General features: G+C 41.2%; 1 protein-coding gene across 5 annotated transcripts in view; it reads right to left on the bottom strand.

The window, feature by feature from the left end:
* Nucleotides 1-19,687, bottom strand: part of LOC139260284 (scavenger receptor cysteine-rich domain-containing protein DMBT1-like) — a 280,342-nt gene that overhangs the window by 141,148 nt on the left and 119,507 nt on the right. For all 5 annotated transcript variants that reach the window (XM_070876709.1, XM_070876707.1, XM_070876710.1 and 2 more), the window contains 6 exons: nt 18,089-18,205; nt 16,418-16,441; nt 12,960-12,989; nt 8,958-9,074; nt 4,270-4,293; nt 819-848 (listed from right to left, as the gene is read on the bottom strand). In XM_070876709.1, coding sequence (XP_070732810.1) covers nt 819-848; nt 4,270-4,293; nt 8,958-9,074; nt 12,960-12,989; nt 16,418-16,441; nt 18,089-18,205 — 342 coding nt within the window. The remainder of the gene's footprint in view (nt 1-818; nt 849-4,269; nt 4,294-8,957; nt 9,075-12,959; nt 12,990-16,417; nt 16,442-18,088; nt 18,206-19,687) is intronic.

The raw sequence follows: 19,687 nt of genomic DNA, 5'->3' as shown, positions 1-19,687 counted from the left end.
AAAGGGCAAATACCATTTGTTTTCTTAATTGCTTGCTTTACCTGCACGTTAACTTTCAGTGATTCGTGTACAAGGGCACCGAGGTCCCTCTGAACACCAACATTTCCCAATCTCTCACCATTTAAAAAATACTCTGCTTTTCTATTTTTCCGACCAAAGTGGATAACTTCACATTTCTCCACATTTGCCATGTTCTTGTCCACTCACCTAGCCTGTCTATATCCCCTTGACGCCTCTTTGCAGCCTCCTCACAGCTTACTTTCCCACCTCGCTTTGTATCATCAGCAAACTTGGATATATTATATTTGGTCCCCTCATCCAAATCATTGATATAGATTGTGAATAGCTCAGGTCCCAAGCACCGATCCTTGTGGTACCCTACTAGTTACAGCCTGCCAACCTGAAAATGACCTATTTATTCCTACTCTCTGTTTTCTGTCCATTAACCAATCCTCAAATCCATGCTAGTATATTACCCCCAATCCCATGAGTCCTAATCTTATTTAATAACCTCTTGCGTGGCACCTTATCGAATGCCCTCTGAAAATCCAAAAACACCACCTATTTACAATCTCAAAGATCTCAAAGATTTGTCAAACATGATTTCCCTTTCATAAGTCTGTGTTGACTCTGCCCAATCCTATTATTCTTTTCTAAGTGCCCTGTTACCACATCCTAAATAATAGATTCTAGCATTTTCCCAACGATTGATTTCAGTTGCTGCAGAAAAGATGCCCTGTGCTACCTACCAATACACAAACACCAGCATCTGCAAACTGGAAAGGAATTAAGGTTATTTTGAGGATATTTTTGAATACCTGTTGTTGTAGATGGTTCAGGAGTAACGGCTGTCAAAATAATAAACACAAAGCCATAATTAATATTTTTCTCAACTACTCAAACTTTGCACAATCCTTTTGCGAAACATTCAAGAAAAAGCAATGGCCAGGAAATTCCTCAAGAAGATGATATCAGTCAGTTTTCCTGGGACTACGCCCCAACTGAAATCCACCACGAACCCTGTTAAAGTGCACGCGGTCCAGGATAGTAGCCAAGAGGAGACAACACCCCTCCCCCGGACCCTCCCCCTCCACCCTCGCCCCCACCTGCAAAGATGCTGGAAATGTAGGTGGTAGTTTGCCAGACCAGTGGAGAGCGGGAGTCCCTTTCTGGGGCCCATAATTATATCCTGGGCCGCTGTCAGAAATGACTTGGGCTAGAATCACAGCAGTGGAAAATGTCCCTTTATTATTTCTTTTTTGCTGCTCCACAACCCGTCACACTGTGCCATACTACACTGGTGATCATTCCTGAATCAGCAATACTTACCAGGAACATTTTATGATTAATTATCCAGGCTGGAAAATTATACAATCACACAACATATTTTCTCAGATATCTTGGAGAATCTCATTTTCATTTTCCACACTAGTTGAATGATTCTCTGTTTACACGGTAAATATTTTGACAATCAGCAACATAAATGCCTAAAAGAAGAGAAGTCTTCGCCATCTTCTTCTATTTAAAGCGATGGGAAAAACAATTTCACATCAAATGCAACAATGTTTGTAGTGACAAAATGATATAAGGATTATTCATGAATACAAAAGCAAAATACTTCGGATGCTTGAAATCTTAAATAAAAACACAAAAAGGATGGAAATACTCAACAAGTCAGGCAGCATCTGCAGAGAGAAAACAACACAAACTGGAGAGGGAGCGAGAGAAAAACACCAACTGGGGAGGGAGGGAAAGAAACACACAATGGGGGAGTGAGAGAGAGAAAGAAACACAAAATAAGGGAAGGAGGGAGAGAGAAACACAAACTAAGGGACGGAGGGAGAGACAAACACAAACTGCGGCGAGGGGAAGAGAGAGAAAAACAAAATGGGGGAGAGTGAGCGAGAAAGAAATACAAACTAGGGGTTGGAAAGAAAGGCAAAATGGCATCGTGCCCACCACTGAGTTCTGCCGCTGACCCTGCTGAGGTTCGCGGGGTATAGGAAAGGGTAGAGAAGAAGCAGGCAAACCGCTCCCACCCCTCCCCGCAACCCTCACCAAAGATGCTGCAAATGATGACAGATGATTGTCAGCCTAGGTGAGTGTCGGTTTACTCCCACCACCCCTAGAAAGGGTAAGAGGGGACCCCACCGGCACCTTTTGTGAGATGGCCACGGTAGTTCTCAAGTGGCAAATGCTTCATTTCAATATTAATTTGGGGACCTGATGGTCTTGCACACCATCTCCCACTGTCCTGGCCAACAAGATGTAAAACATTAATTATACCCATTTGAAATCGGTCTGATGCAACTTTGCGCCACCAGCTGTGAATTACTTCTCCTTTCCCCAGCACCATTAGTGGCACCAACAGGTTTCAAAGGGCATCGCCTATCGGACATGTTTAAAATAAGAGGACCTACAAATGGATATAAAGCACTTCATGCTGCTGAAAAGATGTTCTGTGTAACCTGCCAATACACAAACACCAGTATGTGCAGACTGGAAAGAATTTAACATTAGTTTGAGGTCATTTTGAGTAGCTGTTGATCTATTTCGTCTAGTAGGGACGGTCAAAATACTGGGCCGGATACAGCAATGGATAATGACGACGAACTGTCAGCATTCGCTGTCATTAACCCTCTGAAACTGACCATAACTTCAGGATTTAGCGCATGCGCAGCTAAACACAGAAATCCTGAAGTTGCAGTCAGTAATTCACTGATCCGACAGAGGCTGTGCTGTGACATCGCTGCCCCCCACCTAGCTGGCAATTAGTGAGATCAGTGAAACTGAAGAAAATTTGGGCTAAGCTCGCTGTTAAACGCCCCATTGAATGTTGAGCCTTTTAGGAATAGGTGTAATTGGGGTTTTAATAGCATATTGTGTGCTAAACAAATTTTCTGGCCCTGAAATACTAATCTTATATTTGTGGAATGTCAAATTTCTCTCTTATGATAAAGATTACGAGATTTAAAAATGTATATATATATATATATTTTTGAAGTTTGTTCATCATATTTCAGCTCATATCTTAAGTTCATGTGTATTTCCCAATCTTTATTTCACTCTTTGTAACATTTTTTAAAATAGTAGATAATCAGCGCTTTTGTCTCAGATTTGCTGTCTTTGAGAATTCTTCAATGTCATTGGCTGCTTAAACAGCTTGATGACATCACTGCTGCTCTAAGCTGGCAATCCGCTATTGACAGCACTGCAATCAACTACACGTCGAGGAAGCTGAGGTTCTTGCCACAGAGATCGCGAGATCGGCATCGCATCGCCGCTGACTGCAAATTAGGGGCCGACAAAAATGAAGCCATAGTTAATACTTTTCATAGTTATTCAAGCCTCAAACTTTGTGCAATACTTTTGAGAAGCTTGAAAAAACAATACTGGGAACACTCCTCAAGAAAGTGACATGTGGCAGTTTCACTGAGACTGCGTCTGCAGTGAAATCTGCCGCTGACCCCACTGACCCGGGGCGAGGAATAGTGGGCAAGTGGAGACGCACACCCTGCAAGGTGCTGCAAATGTAGGTGGAAGATTGCCAGAGCAGGGGAGAGCTGGACTGCCTCTCCCAGGCCCACAAAGATATTCTGGGCCGCTGTCACTCGGGTCCCCCGGAAATGTTCCCTGATGGAACCACAGAGGCAGAAAATGTCCCCTTTAATATCTTGCTCTTCTCCAGCTATACAACTCCTCAGACAATGCGACGGTACACTGGTGATTATTCTTGGATCACCGATATTTACCAAATAAATTGTGTGTGTGTTCATCTGGGCTAGAAATGGCATGACAGCTATTTTTGGAGAATCTCATTTTCATTTTCCGCACGAGCTGAATAATTCTGTGTTTTCACAGTGGACATTTTAATAATCAGTGACAGAACACAGCAACACAACCATATAGAAAGAGAGAAGACTGCTGGAGATATTAACATTGCAATAAAACAGCATCAAAATAGTACAATGTAGAACACACTGCTTAGCTACGTCAATAATAGGGCTGGATTTTAGGCCCTTTCGAGAAATGCGGTGGGGCGCTGAAGACCTCACCGCCGCCTTTCACGCCGTTCCAGGGTGAAACCCGGAGCGCAAAATACCAGAAAATCCAGTCCATAGACTTTAGACACAAGCATACAAAGACTTTATCAAATCAACAATGTGATTCTCTGAGTACAGCCATTAAGATTAATCGTTAATTTATAAATGGTCAGCATATGTACAACCCAACAATTTTTTTAAAAGGATGAATTTGATTGTTACTGACCTGTAGTAGGACTACCGCAGTATCCTGGAGAGGAACACATTCAGTTTATTTGCTTTGTCAAGTGTTTTTGAAGAATTCGCTTACATTCATTCTCATTGAAATATTAATTTAACACATAATTAACATGATTTTTTTATAAAAGGCGCTCTCATTTAGATTATTTGCTCTAGGCTCATCCTCATCAAAGATTTCCTGTGCTCGATATGGGTTAGTGACATTGCACAGATAGCGGAAGAAATCCTCTGATTGCTATTTGTAGCAAAATAATATACATCTTCTTTTGGAACATGGATGGATTTTACTACAAATTGCAAACATAGAAAATTTTTCCATTGTATTTATGGCCTCACTAACAAGTAGCAACTTGAGGGAATCTTCCTCAAACATCACTTCAGTCTTGGCCCAGGACCTGTTTGGACAAGTGACATCTCCTTCATCCTTAATCTCAAGCCTGTGTCTCTTTACTCCCTGTTAGATTGTAATCTGCCCAGTTCAGTTTTGAATACTTCCAGCCAATGTACATTGTGTAAACAAGGTTATAATCCATTCCATCTGTTATCAGCCCAAACTCTGCTGTCATCCATCAGTCAGATTTTAGTTGGACCAAGACCGTGCAAAGTGGAGGAAAAACATCCGGGAAGGCACTGAACACCTCAAGTTTTTTCGTCGAGAGCAAGCTGAAGCCAAGCATCGACAGCGGAAGGAGCGTGCGGTAACTGAGGCATCCCTCCTACCTGTTCCTTCAACCACCGTCTGCCCCACCTGTGACAGAGACTATCGGTCCCAGACTCTTCAGTCACCTGAGAACTCATTTTTAGTGCGGAAGCAAGTCATCCTCGACTCCGAGGGAATGCCTATGATGATAATTTAGTTGCAAGTTCCTTACATTTAATTCAAGCACTCTATATAACACAAAACAAAAGTTCGCAACTATACTGATTCCCTTCGTATTTTTAAAAACATAGGAACATAGAAAATAGGTGCAGGAGTAGGCCATTCGGCCCTTCGAGCCTGCACAACAATTCAATAAGATCATGGCTGATCATTCCCTCAGTATCCCATTCCTGCTTTCTCTCCATACCCCTTGATCCCCTGAGCTGTAAGGGCCATATCTAACTCCCTCTTAAATATTTCCAATGAACTGGCATTAACAACTCTCTGCGGCAGGGAATTTCACAGGTTAACAACTCTCTGAGTGAAGAAGCTTCTCCTCATCTCAGTCCTAAATGGCCTACCCCTTATCCTAAGACTGTGTCCCCTGGTTCTGGACTTCCCCAACATCGGGACATTCTACCCGCATCTAACCTGTCCCGTCCCATCAGAATCTTATATGTTTCTATGAGATCCCCTCTCATCCTTCTAAACTCCAGTGTCTAAAGGCCCAGTTGATCTATTCTCTCCTCATATGTCAGTCCTGCCATCCCGGGAATCAGTCTGGTGAACCTTCGCTGCACTCCCTCAATAGCAAGAACGTCCTTCCTCAGATTAGGAGACCAAAACTAAACACAATATTCCAGGTGAGGCCTCACTAAGGCCCTGTACAATTGCAGTAAGACCTCCCTGCTCCTATACTCAAATCCCCCAGCTATGAAGGCCAACATACCATTTGCCTTCTTCACCGCCTGCTGTACCTGCATGTCAGCTTTCAATGACTAATGAACCATGACACTCAGGTCTCGTTGCACCTCCCCTTTTCATAATCTTCTGCCATTTAGATAATATTCTGTCTTCACGTTTTTGCCCCAAGAGTGGATAACCTCACATTTATCCACATTATACTGCATCTGCCATGCATTTGCCCACTCACCTAACCTGTCCAAGTCACCCTGCAGCCTCCAAGCGTCCCCTTCACAGCTCACACTGCAACCCACTTTAGTGTCATCTGCAAACTTGGAGATATTACACTCAATTCCTTCATCCAAATCATTGATGTACATTGTAAAGAGCTGGGGTCCCAGCACTGAGCCCTGCAGCACTCCACTAGTCACTGCCTGCCATTCTGAAAAGGACCCATTTATCCCTACTCTCTGCTTCCTGTCTACTAACCAGTTCCCTATCCACGTCAGTATATTAACCCCAATACCATGTGCTTTGATTTTGCACACCAATCTCTTGTGTGGGACCTTGTCAAAAGCCTTTTGAAAATCCAAATACACCACATCCACTGGTTCTCCCTTGTCCACTCTACTAGTTACATCCTCAAAAAATTCCAGAAGATTTGTCAAGCATGATTTCCCCTTCATAAATCCATGCTGACTTGGAACGATCCTGTCACTGCTTTCCAAATGTGCTGCTATTTCATTCTTAATAATTGATTCCAACATTTTCCCCACTACTGATGTCAGGCTAACCGTCTATAATTACCCGCTTTCTCTCTCCCTCCCTTTTTAAAAAGTGGTGGTACGTTAGCTACCCTCCAGCCTATAGGAACTGATCCAGAGTCGATATACTGTTGAAATAGCATCCACTATTTCTAGGGCCACTACCTTAAATACTCTGGGATGCAGACTATCAGGCCCCGGGGATTTATCAGCCTTCAATCCCATCAATTTCCCTAATACAATTACCCGCCTAATAAGGATATCCTTCAGTTCCTCCTTCTCACTAGACCCTCGGTCCTCTAGTACTTCCGGAAGGTTATTTGTATCTTCCTTCGTGAAGACAGAACTAAAGTATTTGTTCAATTGGTCTGCCATTTCTTTGTTCCCCATTATCATTTCACCTGAATCAGACTGCAAGAGACCTACATTTGTCTTCACTAATCTTTTTCTGTTCACATATCTATAGAAGCTTTTGCAGTCAGTTTTTGTGTTCCTGGCACGTTTCTTCTCGTACACTATATTCCCCCTCTTAATTAAACCCATTTTCCTCCTCTGCTGAATTCTAAATTTCTCCTCGTCCTCAGGTTTGTTGCTTTTTCTGGCCAATTTATATGCCTCTTCCTTGGATTTAACACTATCCTTAATTTCCCTTGTTAGCCACGGTTGAGCCACCTTCCCTGTTTTATTTTTACTCCAGACAGGGATATACAATTGCTGAAGTTCATCCATGTGATCTTTAAAAGTTTGCCATTGCCTATCCACCTTCAACCCTTTAAGTATCATTTGCCAGTCTATTCTAGCCAATTCACGCCTCAAACCATTGAAGTTATCTTTCCTTAAGTTCAGGACTCTAGTTTCTGAATTAACTGTGTCACCTCCATCTTAATAAAGAATTCTGCCATGTTATGGTCACTCTTCCCCAAGGGGCCTCATACAACAAGATTGCTAATTAGTCCTTTCTCATGACACATCACCCAGTTTAGGATGGCCAGCTCCCTAGTTGGTTCCTCGACGTATTGGTCCAGAAAACCATCCCTAATACATTCCAGGAAATCCTCTTCCACCGCATTGCTACCAGTTTGGTTAGCCAAATCAATATGTAGATTAAAGTCACCCATGATAACTGCTTAGGCATGCATCCCTAATTTCTTGTTTGATGCTGTCCCCAACCTTACTACTACTGTTTGGTCGTCTGTGCACAACTCCCTCTAGCGTTTTCTGCCCCTTGGTATTCCGTAACTCCACCCATACTGATTCCACGTCACCCAAGCTAATGTCCTTTCTTACTATTGCATTAATTTCCTCTTTAACCGGCAATGCCACCCCGCCTCCTTTTCCTTTCTGTCTATCCTTCCTAAATGTTGAATACCCTTGAATGTTGAGTTCCCAGCCTTGGTCACCCTGGAGCCATGCCTCCGTGATGCCAATTACATCATAACCGTTAACTGCTATCTGCGCAGTTAATTCGTCCACCTTATTCCAAATACTCCTCGCATTGAGGCACAGAGCCTTCAGGCTTGTCTTTCTAACACACTTTGCCCTTTTAGAATTTTGGTTAATGTGGCCCTTTTTGCTTTTTGCCTTAGGTTTCTCTGCCCTCCACTTTTACTTTTCTTCTTTCTATCTTTTGCTTCTGCCCTCATTCTACTTCCCTCTCTCTCGTTGCTGGAATAAGATCTGCATTGGAAAAAAGTATTTTTTCATTATAAAATATACGTTTTGCTAGGCGGACTCACACACGGGTCCATAGGGCCTGTGCCCAAGGGCCTCAGCCAAATATGGGAGCTCCTGCCAAAGGACGCATGCAAATATGCTTCATTTAATTGTAGTATTTTGCGATTTGAATCAAATTTAATTTGAGCTTACTATATTGTGATACATTTGGCTTCATTATTAATGTAGTGTGTCAATATCTCAGAATATAACATCAAGCCGTACCCCTGCAAAATGTTGCATAAAATTGTCAGTATTTATCTCCTCCCACTCACTGGTGATCTCTGCTTTCTTACTGGAATTAACCTCACCAGAAGCACTATCCAAAGCAGTGAAGCATGAGAACAAATTCAACAAGTTGAAGCAAATGTCCCAAAGCCGGACACCTGTAACTGAACTGAGTTATTGTATTTCAGACTGACCCGGTTTTAATATTGGAAGGTTACAGGACAGATGTGTTCTGACAATAATCTCTAGGATCACATTCTACACTGCAGAAAAATATCTCACATCATCAGGACTCAGCCACACTGATTCTCAATATGAGCAATAATCTTCAATCAAGTCCTATTGTTAATTCAGACATTATTCTTAGCAGTTTATTTCTTAACTTTTACATTTAAATACTAATTTATTTTCTAAAAGTTCTCTTACCGTAATTTATGTAAGAACACTGGTCACAGAAGTCAGGGCAACAGTTGCCATAATAACCACAGTTGTAATTACAGGAACAACCTGATGAATATCCCCCACAGTTGTATCTGCATGAGCCTGTATACAGTAAATGTTAGGTTAGATCGGAAATTAACTTTATTACAAACAGGGTTGAATATTTCAATTTTAAAATAAATATAATGAATTTTTATCATTCTAACGTGGATCAATATATTCACTTGAGGACAGTTTCACTACTTGTTGTCTGTGTTTGTCCACAGAGGAAGACAGTAAGATAGGAACAGGTGTTGGCCATTCAGCCCCTCAAGACTGCTCTGCCACACAATGAGATTGTGCCTGATCTGTGTCTTAACTCCATTCACCTGCCTTGGCTCCATATCTTGTTATAACCTTGTCCAGCAAAAATCGAGATCTCAGCTTCAAATATATTAATTGAGCTCGCCTCTACTGCTTTTTGTAGGAGAAAGGTTCACACTTCTCGCACCCTTGCGTGAAGAGATGTTTCCTAACTTCTCTCCTGAAAGGCCTGGCTCTGATTTTAAGGTCATGTCCCCTTGTCCCAGACACCCACCCCACCAGCAGAAAATGTTTCTCTCTCCCCTGTCAATTCTTTTTAAAATCCTAAAGACCTAAACCAAATCACCCCTAATCTTTTATATTCCAGGGAATACAAGCCTAGTTTATGTAATCTCTCCTCATAATCCAACCCTTGGAACCCTGGTAATATTCTGGTGAATCTGTGCTGCATTCCTTCCAAGGCCAATATATCCTTCCTAGGGTGTGTGCCCAGAACTGTGCACAGTACTCCAGACGAGGTCTAACCAGGGATTTGTATAGCTATAGCAAGACATCCTTGCCTTTACATTCTAGACCTCTAGTTATCAAGGCTAACATTACATTCTTTTCTTCACCTACCTACATTTTAGTGATCTGTGTAAACGGACCCCTAAATCTCTTTGAACCTCTACTTTTCACTATTTAAATAATACTCGGAGCTATGCTTTTTTGGTCCAAAATGGATGACCTCACACTTGCTTGCATTGAAATTCATCTGCCACAGTTTTGCCCACTCATTTAATCTATAAATGTCAATTTGTAATTTTATGCTCCAGTCGACACTTACTATACAACTAATTTTAGCTAATAGTCTTTTATGTGGAACCTTATCGAATGTCTTGTGGAATTGAATATATATTGGCCCTGTATTGAACTAAATTATTTTTTGAACTCACCCTACTGTTCATCTGTAGTTTTACCCAATAATAGTTTTGAGCAGTTTACTGTAGTCAGTCTCTGTCTCATCCCATTGAAGTTCACTTTACCAAAATTTAGAATCAATTGTGTTAAGTTTCTTCTTTTCAAACCTAACATTAAATTCGTTCATATGATCACTTTTACACAAATGTTCCCTTATTGTTAGATTATTAATTAAGTCTGGTTCATTACTAAATCTCGTATGGCCTGCCCTCTTGTTGATTCTAGAACATATTGCTCCAGAAAACTATCTTGAATGCACTCGAGAACTCCATTACCTTTCTGACTTGGATTACTCTACTCTTCCCAATCTATATGATAATTAAAGTCTCCCATTAAAACAACTTTGCTTTTGCAAAAGCCTCTCAAATCTCCGAATTAAAACATTCTGCCATTTCTTTGGTGCTTTCAGGAGACCTGTAGACTACTCCCATTACAATTTTATGTCCTCCCTTATTCTTCAATTCCAGCCATAGTCTCTGCTGATTGCTTTCCATAACTTATATCCTCTCATACTAATATTGTAATAGTATCTTTAATCAATACGGCGACAACTCCTCCTCTTCCACTTTCCCTTTTATTCGAAAGACCTTATAGCCTGGAATATCTAACTCCCAATCATGACCAGCTTGCAGCCATGTCTCTGTAATGGCCACCATGTCATACCCTCTAAGCTGTATTTTAGCCAATAAATTACTCCATTTATTTCTTAGACTCCCTGGGTTATAAAACTCCTATTTGGGCAAGAGACCTGTCCTTCTGGCCTGATGCTGCCTTTCTCACAACTTAACACATTTCTTATTTGTCACTCCTACTGCAACTAGTTTAGTTATTATAGTATTCACTTCACCTGGTGTATCTATAGCACTGTTTGTGACCTGATGTTTGCTCTTATCCTTTTGTTCATCTTTAAATTATCATTTATATAATTGTTTCTGATTAAGCCCTCTCCTCCTGTTTAAAGTCCTTACAAAGGGTGAGAGGGATGTTGCCAGGTGGCCAATTGTAGTTTCCAAACGGCGAATGCTTTATTTCAATATTATTTGGGGATGTTGCTCATCGTGCACAACATCTCCAACTGTCTTCGTCGACAAGATGTAAAATAATGATAATGCCCATTTGAAATGGGTCTGGTACACCTTTGTGCCTCCAGCTGTAAATTACTTCTCCTTTCCCCAGCACCATTAGTGGCACCAACAGGTTTCAAAGCGAATCCCCTATCAGACATATTTGGAAGAGGAGGACCTATGGAGGGACGCCAAACACTTTAAGAACATAACAACTTAAGAACATAACAAATAAGAGCAAGAGTAGGTCATTCGGCCCCTTGAGCCTGCTCTGTCATTCAGTAAGATCTTGGCTGATCTTTTACCTCAACTCCACTTTCCTGCACTATTCCCCTATCACTTGATTCCCTTAATATACAAAAATCTATCAATCTCTGTCTTCAATATACTCAAAGAGTAAGCCTCCACTGCCCTCTGTGTTAGAGAATTCCAAAGAGTTACCATCCTCTGAGTGAAGAAGTTTCTCCTCATTTCAGTCTTAAATGGCCCAGACCTTACTCTGAGACTGTGACACTGGCTCCAGACTCCCCAGCCAGAGGAAACATCCTCCCTGTATCGTACCTGTCAAGCCCTGTAAGAATTTTGTATGTTTCAATTAGATCACCTCTCATTCTTCTAAACTCTAGAGAATATAGGCCTAGACTACTCAATCTCTCCTTATAGGACAATCCCACCATCCCAGGGATCAGTCTGCTGAACATTCATTTAACTCCCTCTATGACAAGTGTATCCTTCCTCAGGTAAGACCAAAACTCCACAGAACACTACAGGTGTGTTCTCACCAGGACCCTATATAATTGCAGTAAGATGCCTTGACTCTTATACTCAAATCCTCTTGTAATAAAGGGCAAATACCATTTGTTTTCTTAATTGCTTGCTTTACCTGCACGTTAACTTTCAGTGATTCGTGTACAAGGGCACCGAGGTCCCTCTGAACACCAACATTTCCCAATCTCTCACCATTTAAAAAATACTCTGCTTTTCTATTTTTCCGACCAAAGTGGATAACTTCACATTTCTCCACATTTGCCATGTTCTTGTCCACTCACCTAGCCTGTCTATATCCCCTTGACGCCTCTTTGCAGCCTCCTCACAGCTTACTTTCCCACCTCGCTTTGTATCATCAGCAAACTTGGATATATTATATTTGGTCCCCTCATCCAAATCATTGATATAGATTGTGAATAGCTCAGGTCCCAAGCACCGATCCTTGTGGTACCCTACTAGTTACAGCCTGCCAACCTGAAAATGACCTATTTATTCCTACTCTCTGTTTCCTGTCCATTAACCAATCCTCAAATCCATGCTAGTATATTACCCCCAATCCCATGAGTCCTAATCTTATTTAATAACCTCTTGCGTGGCACCTTATCGAATGCCCTCTGAAAATCCAAATACACCACCTATTTACAATCTCAAAGATCTCAAAGATTTGTCAAACATGATTTCCCTTTCATAAGTCCGTGTTGACTCTGCCCAATCCTATTATTCTTTTCTAAGTGCCCTGTTACCACATCCTAAATAATAGATTCTAGCATTTTCCCAACGACTGATTTCAGTTGCTGCAGAAAAGATGCCCTGTGCTACCTACCAATACACAAACACCAGCATCTGCAAACTGGAAAGGAATTAAGGTTATTTTGAGGATATTTTTGAATACCTGTTGTTGTAGATGGTTCAGGAGTAACGGCTGTCAAAATAATAAACACAAAGCCATAATTAATATTTTTCTCAACTACTCAAACTTTGCACAATCCTTTTGCGAAACATTCAAGAAAAAGCAATGGCCAGGAAATTCCTCAAGAAGATGATATCAGTCAGTTTTCCTGGGACTACGCCCCAACTGAAATCCACCACGAACCCTGTTAAAGTGCACGCGGTCCAGGATAGTAGCCAAGAGGAGACAACACCCCTCCCCCGGACCCCCCCCTCCACCCTCGCCCCCACCTGCAAAGATGCTGGAAATGTAGGTGGTAGTTTGCCAGACCAGTGGAGAGCTGGAGTCCCTTTCTGGGGCCCATAATTATATCCTGGGCCGCTGTCAGAAATGACTTGGGCTAGAATCACAGCAGTGGAAAATGTCCCTTTATTATTTCTTTTTTGCTGCTCCACAACCCGTCACACTGTGCCATGCTACACTGGTGATCATTCCTGAATCAGCAATACTTACCAGGAACATTTTATGATTAATTATCCAGGCTGGAAAATTATACAATCACACAACATATTTTCTCACTTGGAGAATCTCATTTTCATTTTCCGCACTAGTTGAATGATTCTCTGTTTACACGGTAAATATTTTGACAATCAGCAACATAAATGCCTAAAAGAAGAGAAGTCTTCGCCATCTTCTTCTATTTAAAGCGATGGGAAAAACAATTTCACATCAAATGCAACAATGTTTGTAGTGACAAAATGATATAAGGATTATTCATGAATACAAAAGCAAAATACTTCGGATGCTTGAAATCTTAAATAAAAACACAAAAAGGATGGAAATACTCAACAAGTCAGGCAGCATCTGCAGAGAGAAAACAACACGAACTGGAGAGGGAGCGAGAGAAAAACACCAACTGGGGAGGGAGGGAAAAAAACACACAATGGGGGAGTGAGAGAGAGAAAGAAACACAAAATAAGGGAAGGAGGGAGAGAGAAACACAAACTAAGGGACGGAGGGAGAGACAAACACAAACTGCGGCGAGGGGAAGAGAGAGAAAAACAAAATGGGGGAGAGTGAGCGAGAAAGAAATACAAACTAAGGGTTGGAAAGAAAGGCAAAATGGCATCGTGCCCACCACTGAGTTCTGCCGCTGACCCTGCTGAGGTTCGCGGGGTATAGGAAAGGGTAGAGAAGAAGCAGGCAAACCGCTCCCACCCCTCCCCGCAACCTTCACCAAAGATGCTGCAAATGATGACAGATGATTGTCAGCCTAGGTGAGTGTCGGTTTACTCCCACCACCCCTAGAAAGGGTAAGAGGGGACCCCACCGGCACCTTTTGTGAGATGGCCACGGTAGTTCTCAAGTGGCAAATGCTTCATTTCAATATTAATTTGGGGACCTGATGGTCTTGCACACCATCTCCCACTGTCCTGGCCAACAAGATTAAAACATTAATTATACCCATTTGAAATCGGTCTGATGCAACTTTGCGCCACCAGCTGTGAATTACTTCTCCTTTCCCCAGCACCATTAGTGGCACCAACAGGTTTCAAAGGGCATCGCCTATCGGACATGTTTAAAATAAGAGGACCTACAAATGGATATAAAGCACTTCATGCTGCTGAAAAGATGTTCTGTGTAACCTGCCAATACACAAACACCAGTATGTGCAGACTGGAAAGAATTTAACATTAGTTTAAGGTCATTTTGAGTAGCTGTTGATCTATTTCGTCTAGTAGGGACGGTCAAAATACTGGGCCGGATACAGCAATGGATAATGACGACGAACTGTCAGCATTCGCTGTCATTAACCCTCTGAAACTGACCATAACTTCAGGATTTAGCGCATGCGCAGCTAAACACAGAAATCCTGAAGTTGCAGTCAGTAATTCACTGATCCGACAGAGGCTGTGCTGTGACATCGCTGCCCCCCGCCTCCCCCCCCACCTAGCTGGCAATCAGTGAGATCAGTGAAACTGAAGAAAATTTGGGCTAAGCTCGCTGTTAAACGCCCCATTGAATGTTGAGCCTTTTAGGAATAGGTGTAATTGGGGTTTTAATAGCATATTGTGTGCTAAACAAATTTTCTGGCCCTGAAATACTAATCTTATATTTGTGGAATGTCAAATTTCTCTCTTATGATAAAGATTACGAGATTTAAAAATGTATATATATATATATATTTTTGAAGTTTGTTCATCATATTTCAGCTCATATCTTAAGTTCATGTGTATTTCCAAATCTTTATTTCACTCTTTGTAACATTTTTTAAAATAGTAGATAATCAGCGCTTTTGATTCAGATTTGCTGTCTTTGAGAATTCTTCAATGTCATTGGCTGCTTAAACAGCTTGATGACATCACTGCTGCTCTAAGCTGGCAATCCGCTATTGACAGCACTGCAATCAACTACACGTCGAGGAAGCTGAGGTTCTTGCCACAGAGATCGCGAGATCGGCATCGCATCGCCGCTGACTGCAAATTAGGGGCCGACAAAAATGAAGCCATAGTTAATACTTTTCATAGTTATTCAAGCCTCAAACTTTGTGCAATAATTTTGAGAAGCTTGAAAAAACAATACTGGGAACACTCCTCAAGAAAGTGACATGTGGCAGTTTCACTGAGATTGCGTCTGCAGTGAAATCTGCCGCTGACCCCGCTGACCCGGGGCGAGGAATAGTGGGCAAGTGGAGACGCACACCCTGCAAGGTGCTGCAAATGTAGGTGGAAGATTGCCAGACCAGGGGAGAGCTGGAGTGCCTCTCCTGGGCCCACAAAGATATTCTGGGCCGCTGTCACTTGGGTCCCCCGGAAATGTTCCCTGATGGAACCACAGAGGCAGAAAATGTCCCCTTTAATATCTTGCTCTTCTCCAGCTATACAACTCCTCAGACAATGCGACGGTACACTGGTGATTATTCTTGGATCACCGATATTTACCAAATAAATTGTGTGTGTGTTCATCTGGGCTAGAAATGGCATGACAGCTATTTTTGGAGAATCTCATTTTCATTTTCCGCACGAGCTTAATAATTCTGTGTTTTCACAGTGGACATTTTAATAATCAGTGACAGAACACAGCAACACAACCACATAGAAGGAGAGAAGACTTTGCTGGAGATATTAACATTGCAATAAAACAGCATCAAAATAGTACAATGTAGAACACACTGCTTAGCTACGTCAATAATAGGGCTGGATTTTAGGCCCTTTCGAGAAATACGGTGGGGCGCTGAAGACCTCACCGCTACCTTTCACGCCGTTCCAGGGTGAAACCCGGAGCGCAAAATACCAGAAAATCCAGTCCATAGACTTTAGACACAAGCATACAAAGACTTTATCAAATCAACAATGTGATTCTCTGAGTACAGCCATTAAGATTAATCGTTAATTTATAAATGGTCAGCATATGTACAACCCAACAATTTTTTTTAAAGTATGAATTTGATTGTTACTGACCTGTAGTAGGACTACCGCAGTATCCTGGAGAGGAACACATTCAGTTTATTTGCTTTGTCAAATGTTTTTGAAAAGTTCGCTTACATTCATTCTAATTGAAATATTAATTTAACACATAATTAAAATGATTTTTTTATAAAAGGCGCTCTCATTTAGATTATTTGCTCTAGGCTCCTCCTCAGAAAAGATTTCCTCTACTCAATATGGATTAGTGACATTGCACACATAAGGGAAGAACTCCTCTGATTGCTATTTGTTGCAAAATAATAAACACCTTCTTTTGGAACATGGATGGATTTTACTACAAATTGCAAACATAGAAAATTTTTCCATTGTATTTATGGCCTCACTAACAAGTAGCAACTTGAGGGAATCTTCCTCAAGCATCACTTCAGTCTTGGCCCAGGACCTGTTTGGACAAGTGGCATCTCCTTCATCCTTAATCTCAAGCCTGTGTCTCTTTACTCCCTGTTACATTGTAATCTGTCCAGTTCAGTTTTGAATACTTCCAGCCAGTGTACGTTCTGTAAACAAGATTATAATCCATTCCATATGTTATCAGCCCAAACTCTGCTGTCATCCATCAGTCAGATTTTAGTTGGCCCAAGACCATGCAAAGTGGAGGAAAAGCATCCGGGAAGGCGCTTAATACCTCGAGTTTCTTCGTCGAGAGCAAGCTGAAGCCAAGCATCGACAGCGGAAGGAGTGCGCGGTAACCGAGCCACCTCACCTACCCGTTCCTTCAACCACCGTCTGCCCCACCTGTGACAGAGACTGTAGGTCCCACATTGGACTCTTCAGTCACCTGAGAACTCACTTTTAGTGCGGAAGAAGTCATCCTCGACTCCAAGGGAATGCTTTTGATGATGATTTAGTTGTGAGTCACTTACATTTGATTCAAGCTCTCCATGTATAACACAAAACAAAAATTCACAACTATACTGATTCCCTTCGTATTTTTAAAATGCTGGAATAAGCTCTGCATTGAAATAAAGCACTTTTTTGATTATAAACTGTACCTTTTGCCGGGTGGACTCACACATGGGCCCACAGGGCCTGTGCCCAAGGGCCTCAGCCAAATATGGGAGCTCCTACCAAGGGACACATGCAAATATGCTTAATTTAATTGGAATATTTTGTGGTTTGAATCAAACTTAATTTGAGATTCCTATATTGTGATACAATTGGCTTTATTATTAATGTAGTGTGCAAATGTCTCAGAATATAACATCAAGCCACACCCCGACAAAATGTTGCATGAAACTGTCAGCATTTGTCTCCTCCCACTCAGTGCTGATCTCTGCTTTCTTACTGGAATTAACCTCACCAGAAGCACTATCCAAAGCAGTGAAGCATGAGAACAAACTCAACAAGTTGAAGCAAATGTCCCAAAGCCGGACACCTGTAACTGAACTGAGTTATTGTATTTCAGACTGACCCGGTTTTAATATTTGAAGATAACAGGAAAAGATGTGTTCTGACAATAATCTCAAGGATCACGTTCTACACTGCAGAAAAATATCTCACATCATCAGGACTCAGCTACACTGATTCTTAATATGAGCAATAATCTTCAATCAAGTCCTATTGTTAATTCAGACATTATTCTTATCAGTTTATTTCTTAACTTTTACATTTAAATACTAATTTATTTTCTAAAAGTTTTCTTACCGTAATTTATGTAAGAACACTGGTCACAGAAGTCAGGGCAACAGTTGCCATAATAACCACAATTGTAATTACAGGAACAACCTGATGAATATCCCCCACAGTTGTATCTGCATGAGCCTGTATACAGTAAATGTTAAGTTAGATCGGAAATTAACTTTATTACAAACAGGGTTGAATATTACAATTTTAAAATAAATGTAATGAACTTCTTTCATTCAAAAGTGATCAATATATTCACTTGAGGACAATTTCTTTTCCTGTTGTCTGTGTTTGTGCACATCGGAAGATAGGAACAGGAATACGCCATTCAGCAACTCAAGTCTGTTCCACCCATTCAATGAGATCATGGCTGATATGTGTCTTATCTATAGCCACCTGCCTTGGCTCCACCACACCTTTTTATAACCTTGTCTAGCAAAAATCTATCAATTTCAGGTTTAAAATTATTAATTGTGCTGGCCTCTACTGCTTTTTGTTGGAGAGAGTTCCACACTTCTCCCACCCTTTGCATGAAGAAGTATTTCCTAACTTCTCTCCTGAATTAGCTGGCTCTGATTTTAATTCATGTCCCCTTGTCCTAGACACCCCCCACTAGCTGAAAAAGTTCCTCTCTCCACTGTCAATTCTTTTCAAAATCCTATAAACCTAAACCAAATCGCCCCTTGATCTTTTATATTCCAGGGAATAAAAGCCTCGTTTATGTCATCTTTATTCATAATCTAACCCTTGGAACCTTGCTAATATTCTGGTGAATCTGTGTTGCATTCCTTCCAAGGCCGATATATCCTTCCTAGGGTGTGTGCCCAGAACTGTGCAAAGTACTCCAGACGAGGTCTAACCAGGGATTTGTATAGCTGTAGCAAGACTTTCTTGCCTTACATTCTAGACCTCTAGTTATCCAGGCTAACATTACATTTTTTTCTTAAACTACCTACATCGTAGTGATCCGTGTGCACGGACCCCTAAATTTCTTTGGACCTCTACTTTTCACCATTTAAATAATACTCGGAGTTATCCTTTCTTGGTCCAAACTGGATGACCTCACACTTGCTTGCATTGAAATTCATCTGCCACAGTTTTGCCCACTCATTTAATCTATAAATGCCAATTTGTAATTTTATGCTCCAGTCGACACTTACTATACAACTAATTTTAGCTAATAGTCTTTTATGTGGAACCTTATCGAATGTCTTCTGGAATTGAATATATATTGCCCTGTGTTGAACTAAATTATTTTTTGAACTCACCCCACTGGTCATCTGTAGTTTTACCCGATAACAGTTTTGAGCAGTTTACTGTAGTCAGTCTCTGTCTCATCCCATTGAAGTTCGTTTTATCAAAATTTAGAATCAATTGTGTTAAGTTTCTTCTTTTCAAACCTAACATTAAATTCGTTCATATTATGATCACTTTTACATAAATGTTCCCTTATTGTTAGATTATTAACTAACTCTGGTTCATTGCTAAATCTCGTATGGCCTGCTCTCTTGTTGATTCGAGAACATATTGCTCCAGAAAACTATCTTGAATGCACTCTTGAACTCCACTATCTTTCTGACTTGGGTTACTCTGCTCTTCCCAATCTGTATGAAAATTAAA

This window comes from Pristiophorus japonicus, chromosome 3 (assembly GCF_044704955.1).
Source record: "Pristiophorus japonicus isolate sPriJap1 chromosome 3, sPriJap1.hap1, whole genome shotgun sequence".
NCBI classification, from domain to species: Eukaryota; Metazoa; Chordata; class Chondrichthyes; family Pristiophoridae; genus Pristiophorus; species Pristiophorus japonicus.
The sequence above is the reverse complement of the archived record's forward strand: the minus strand, read 5'-3'. Positions and strand labels throughout refer to the sequence as shown.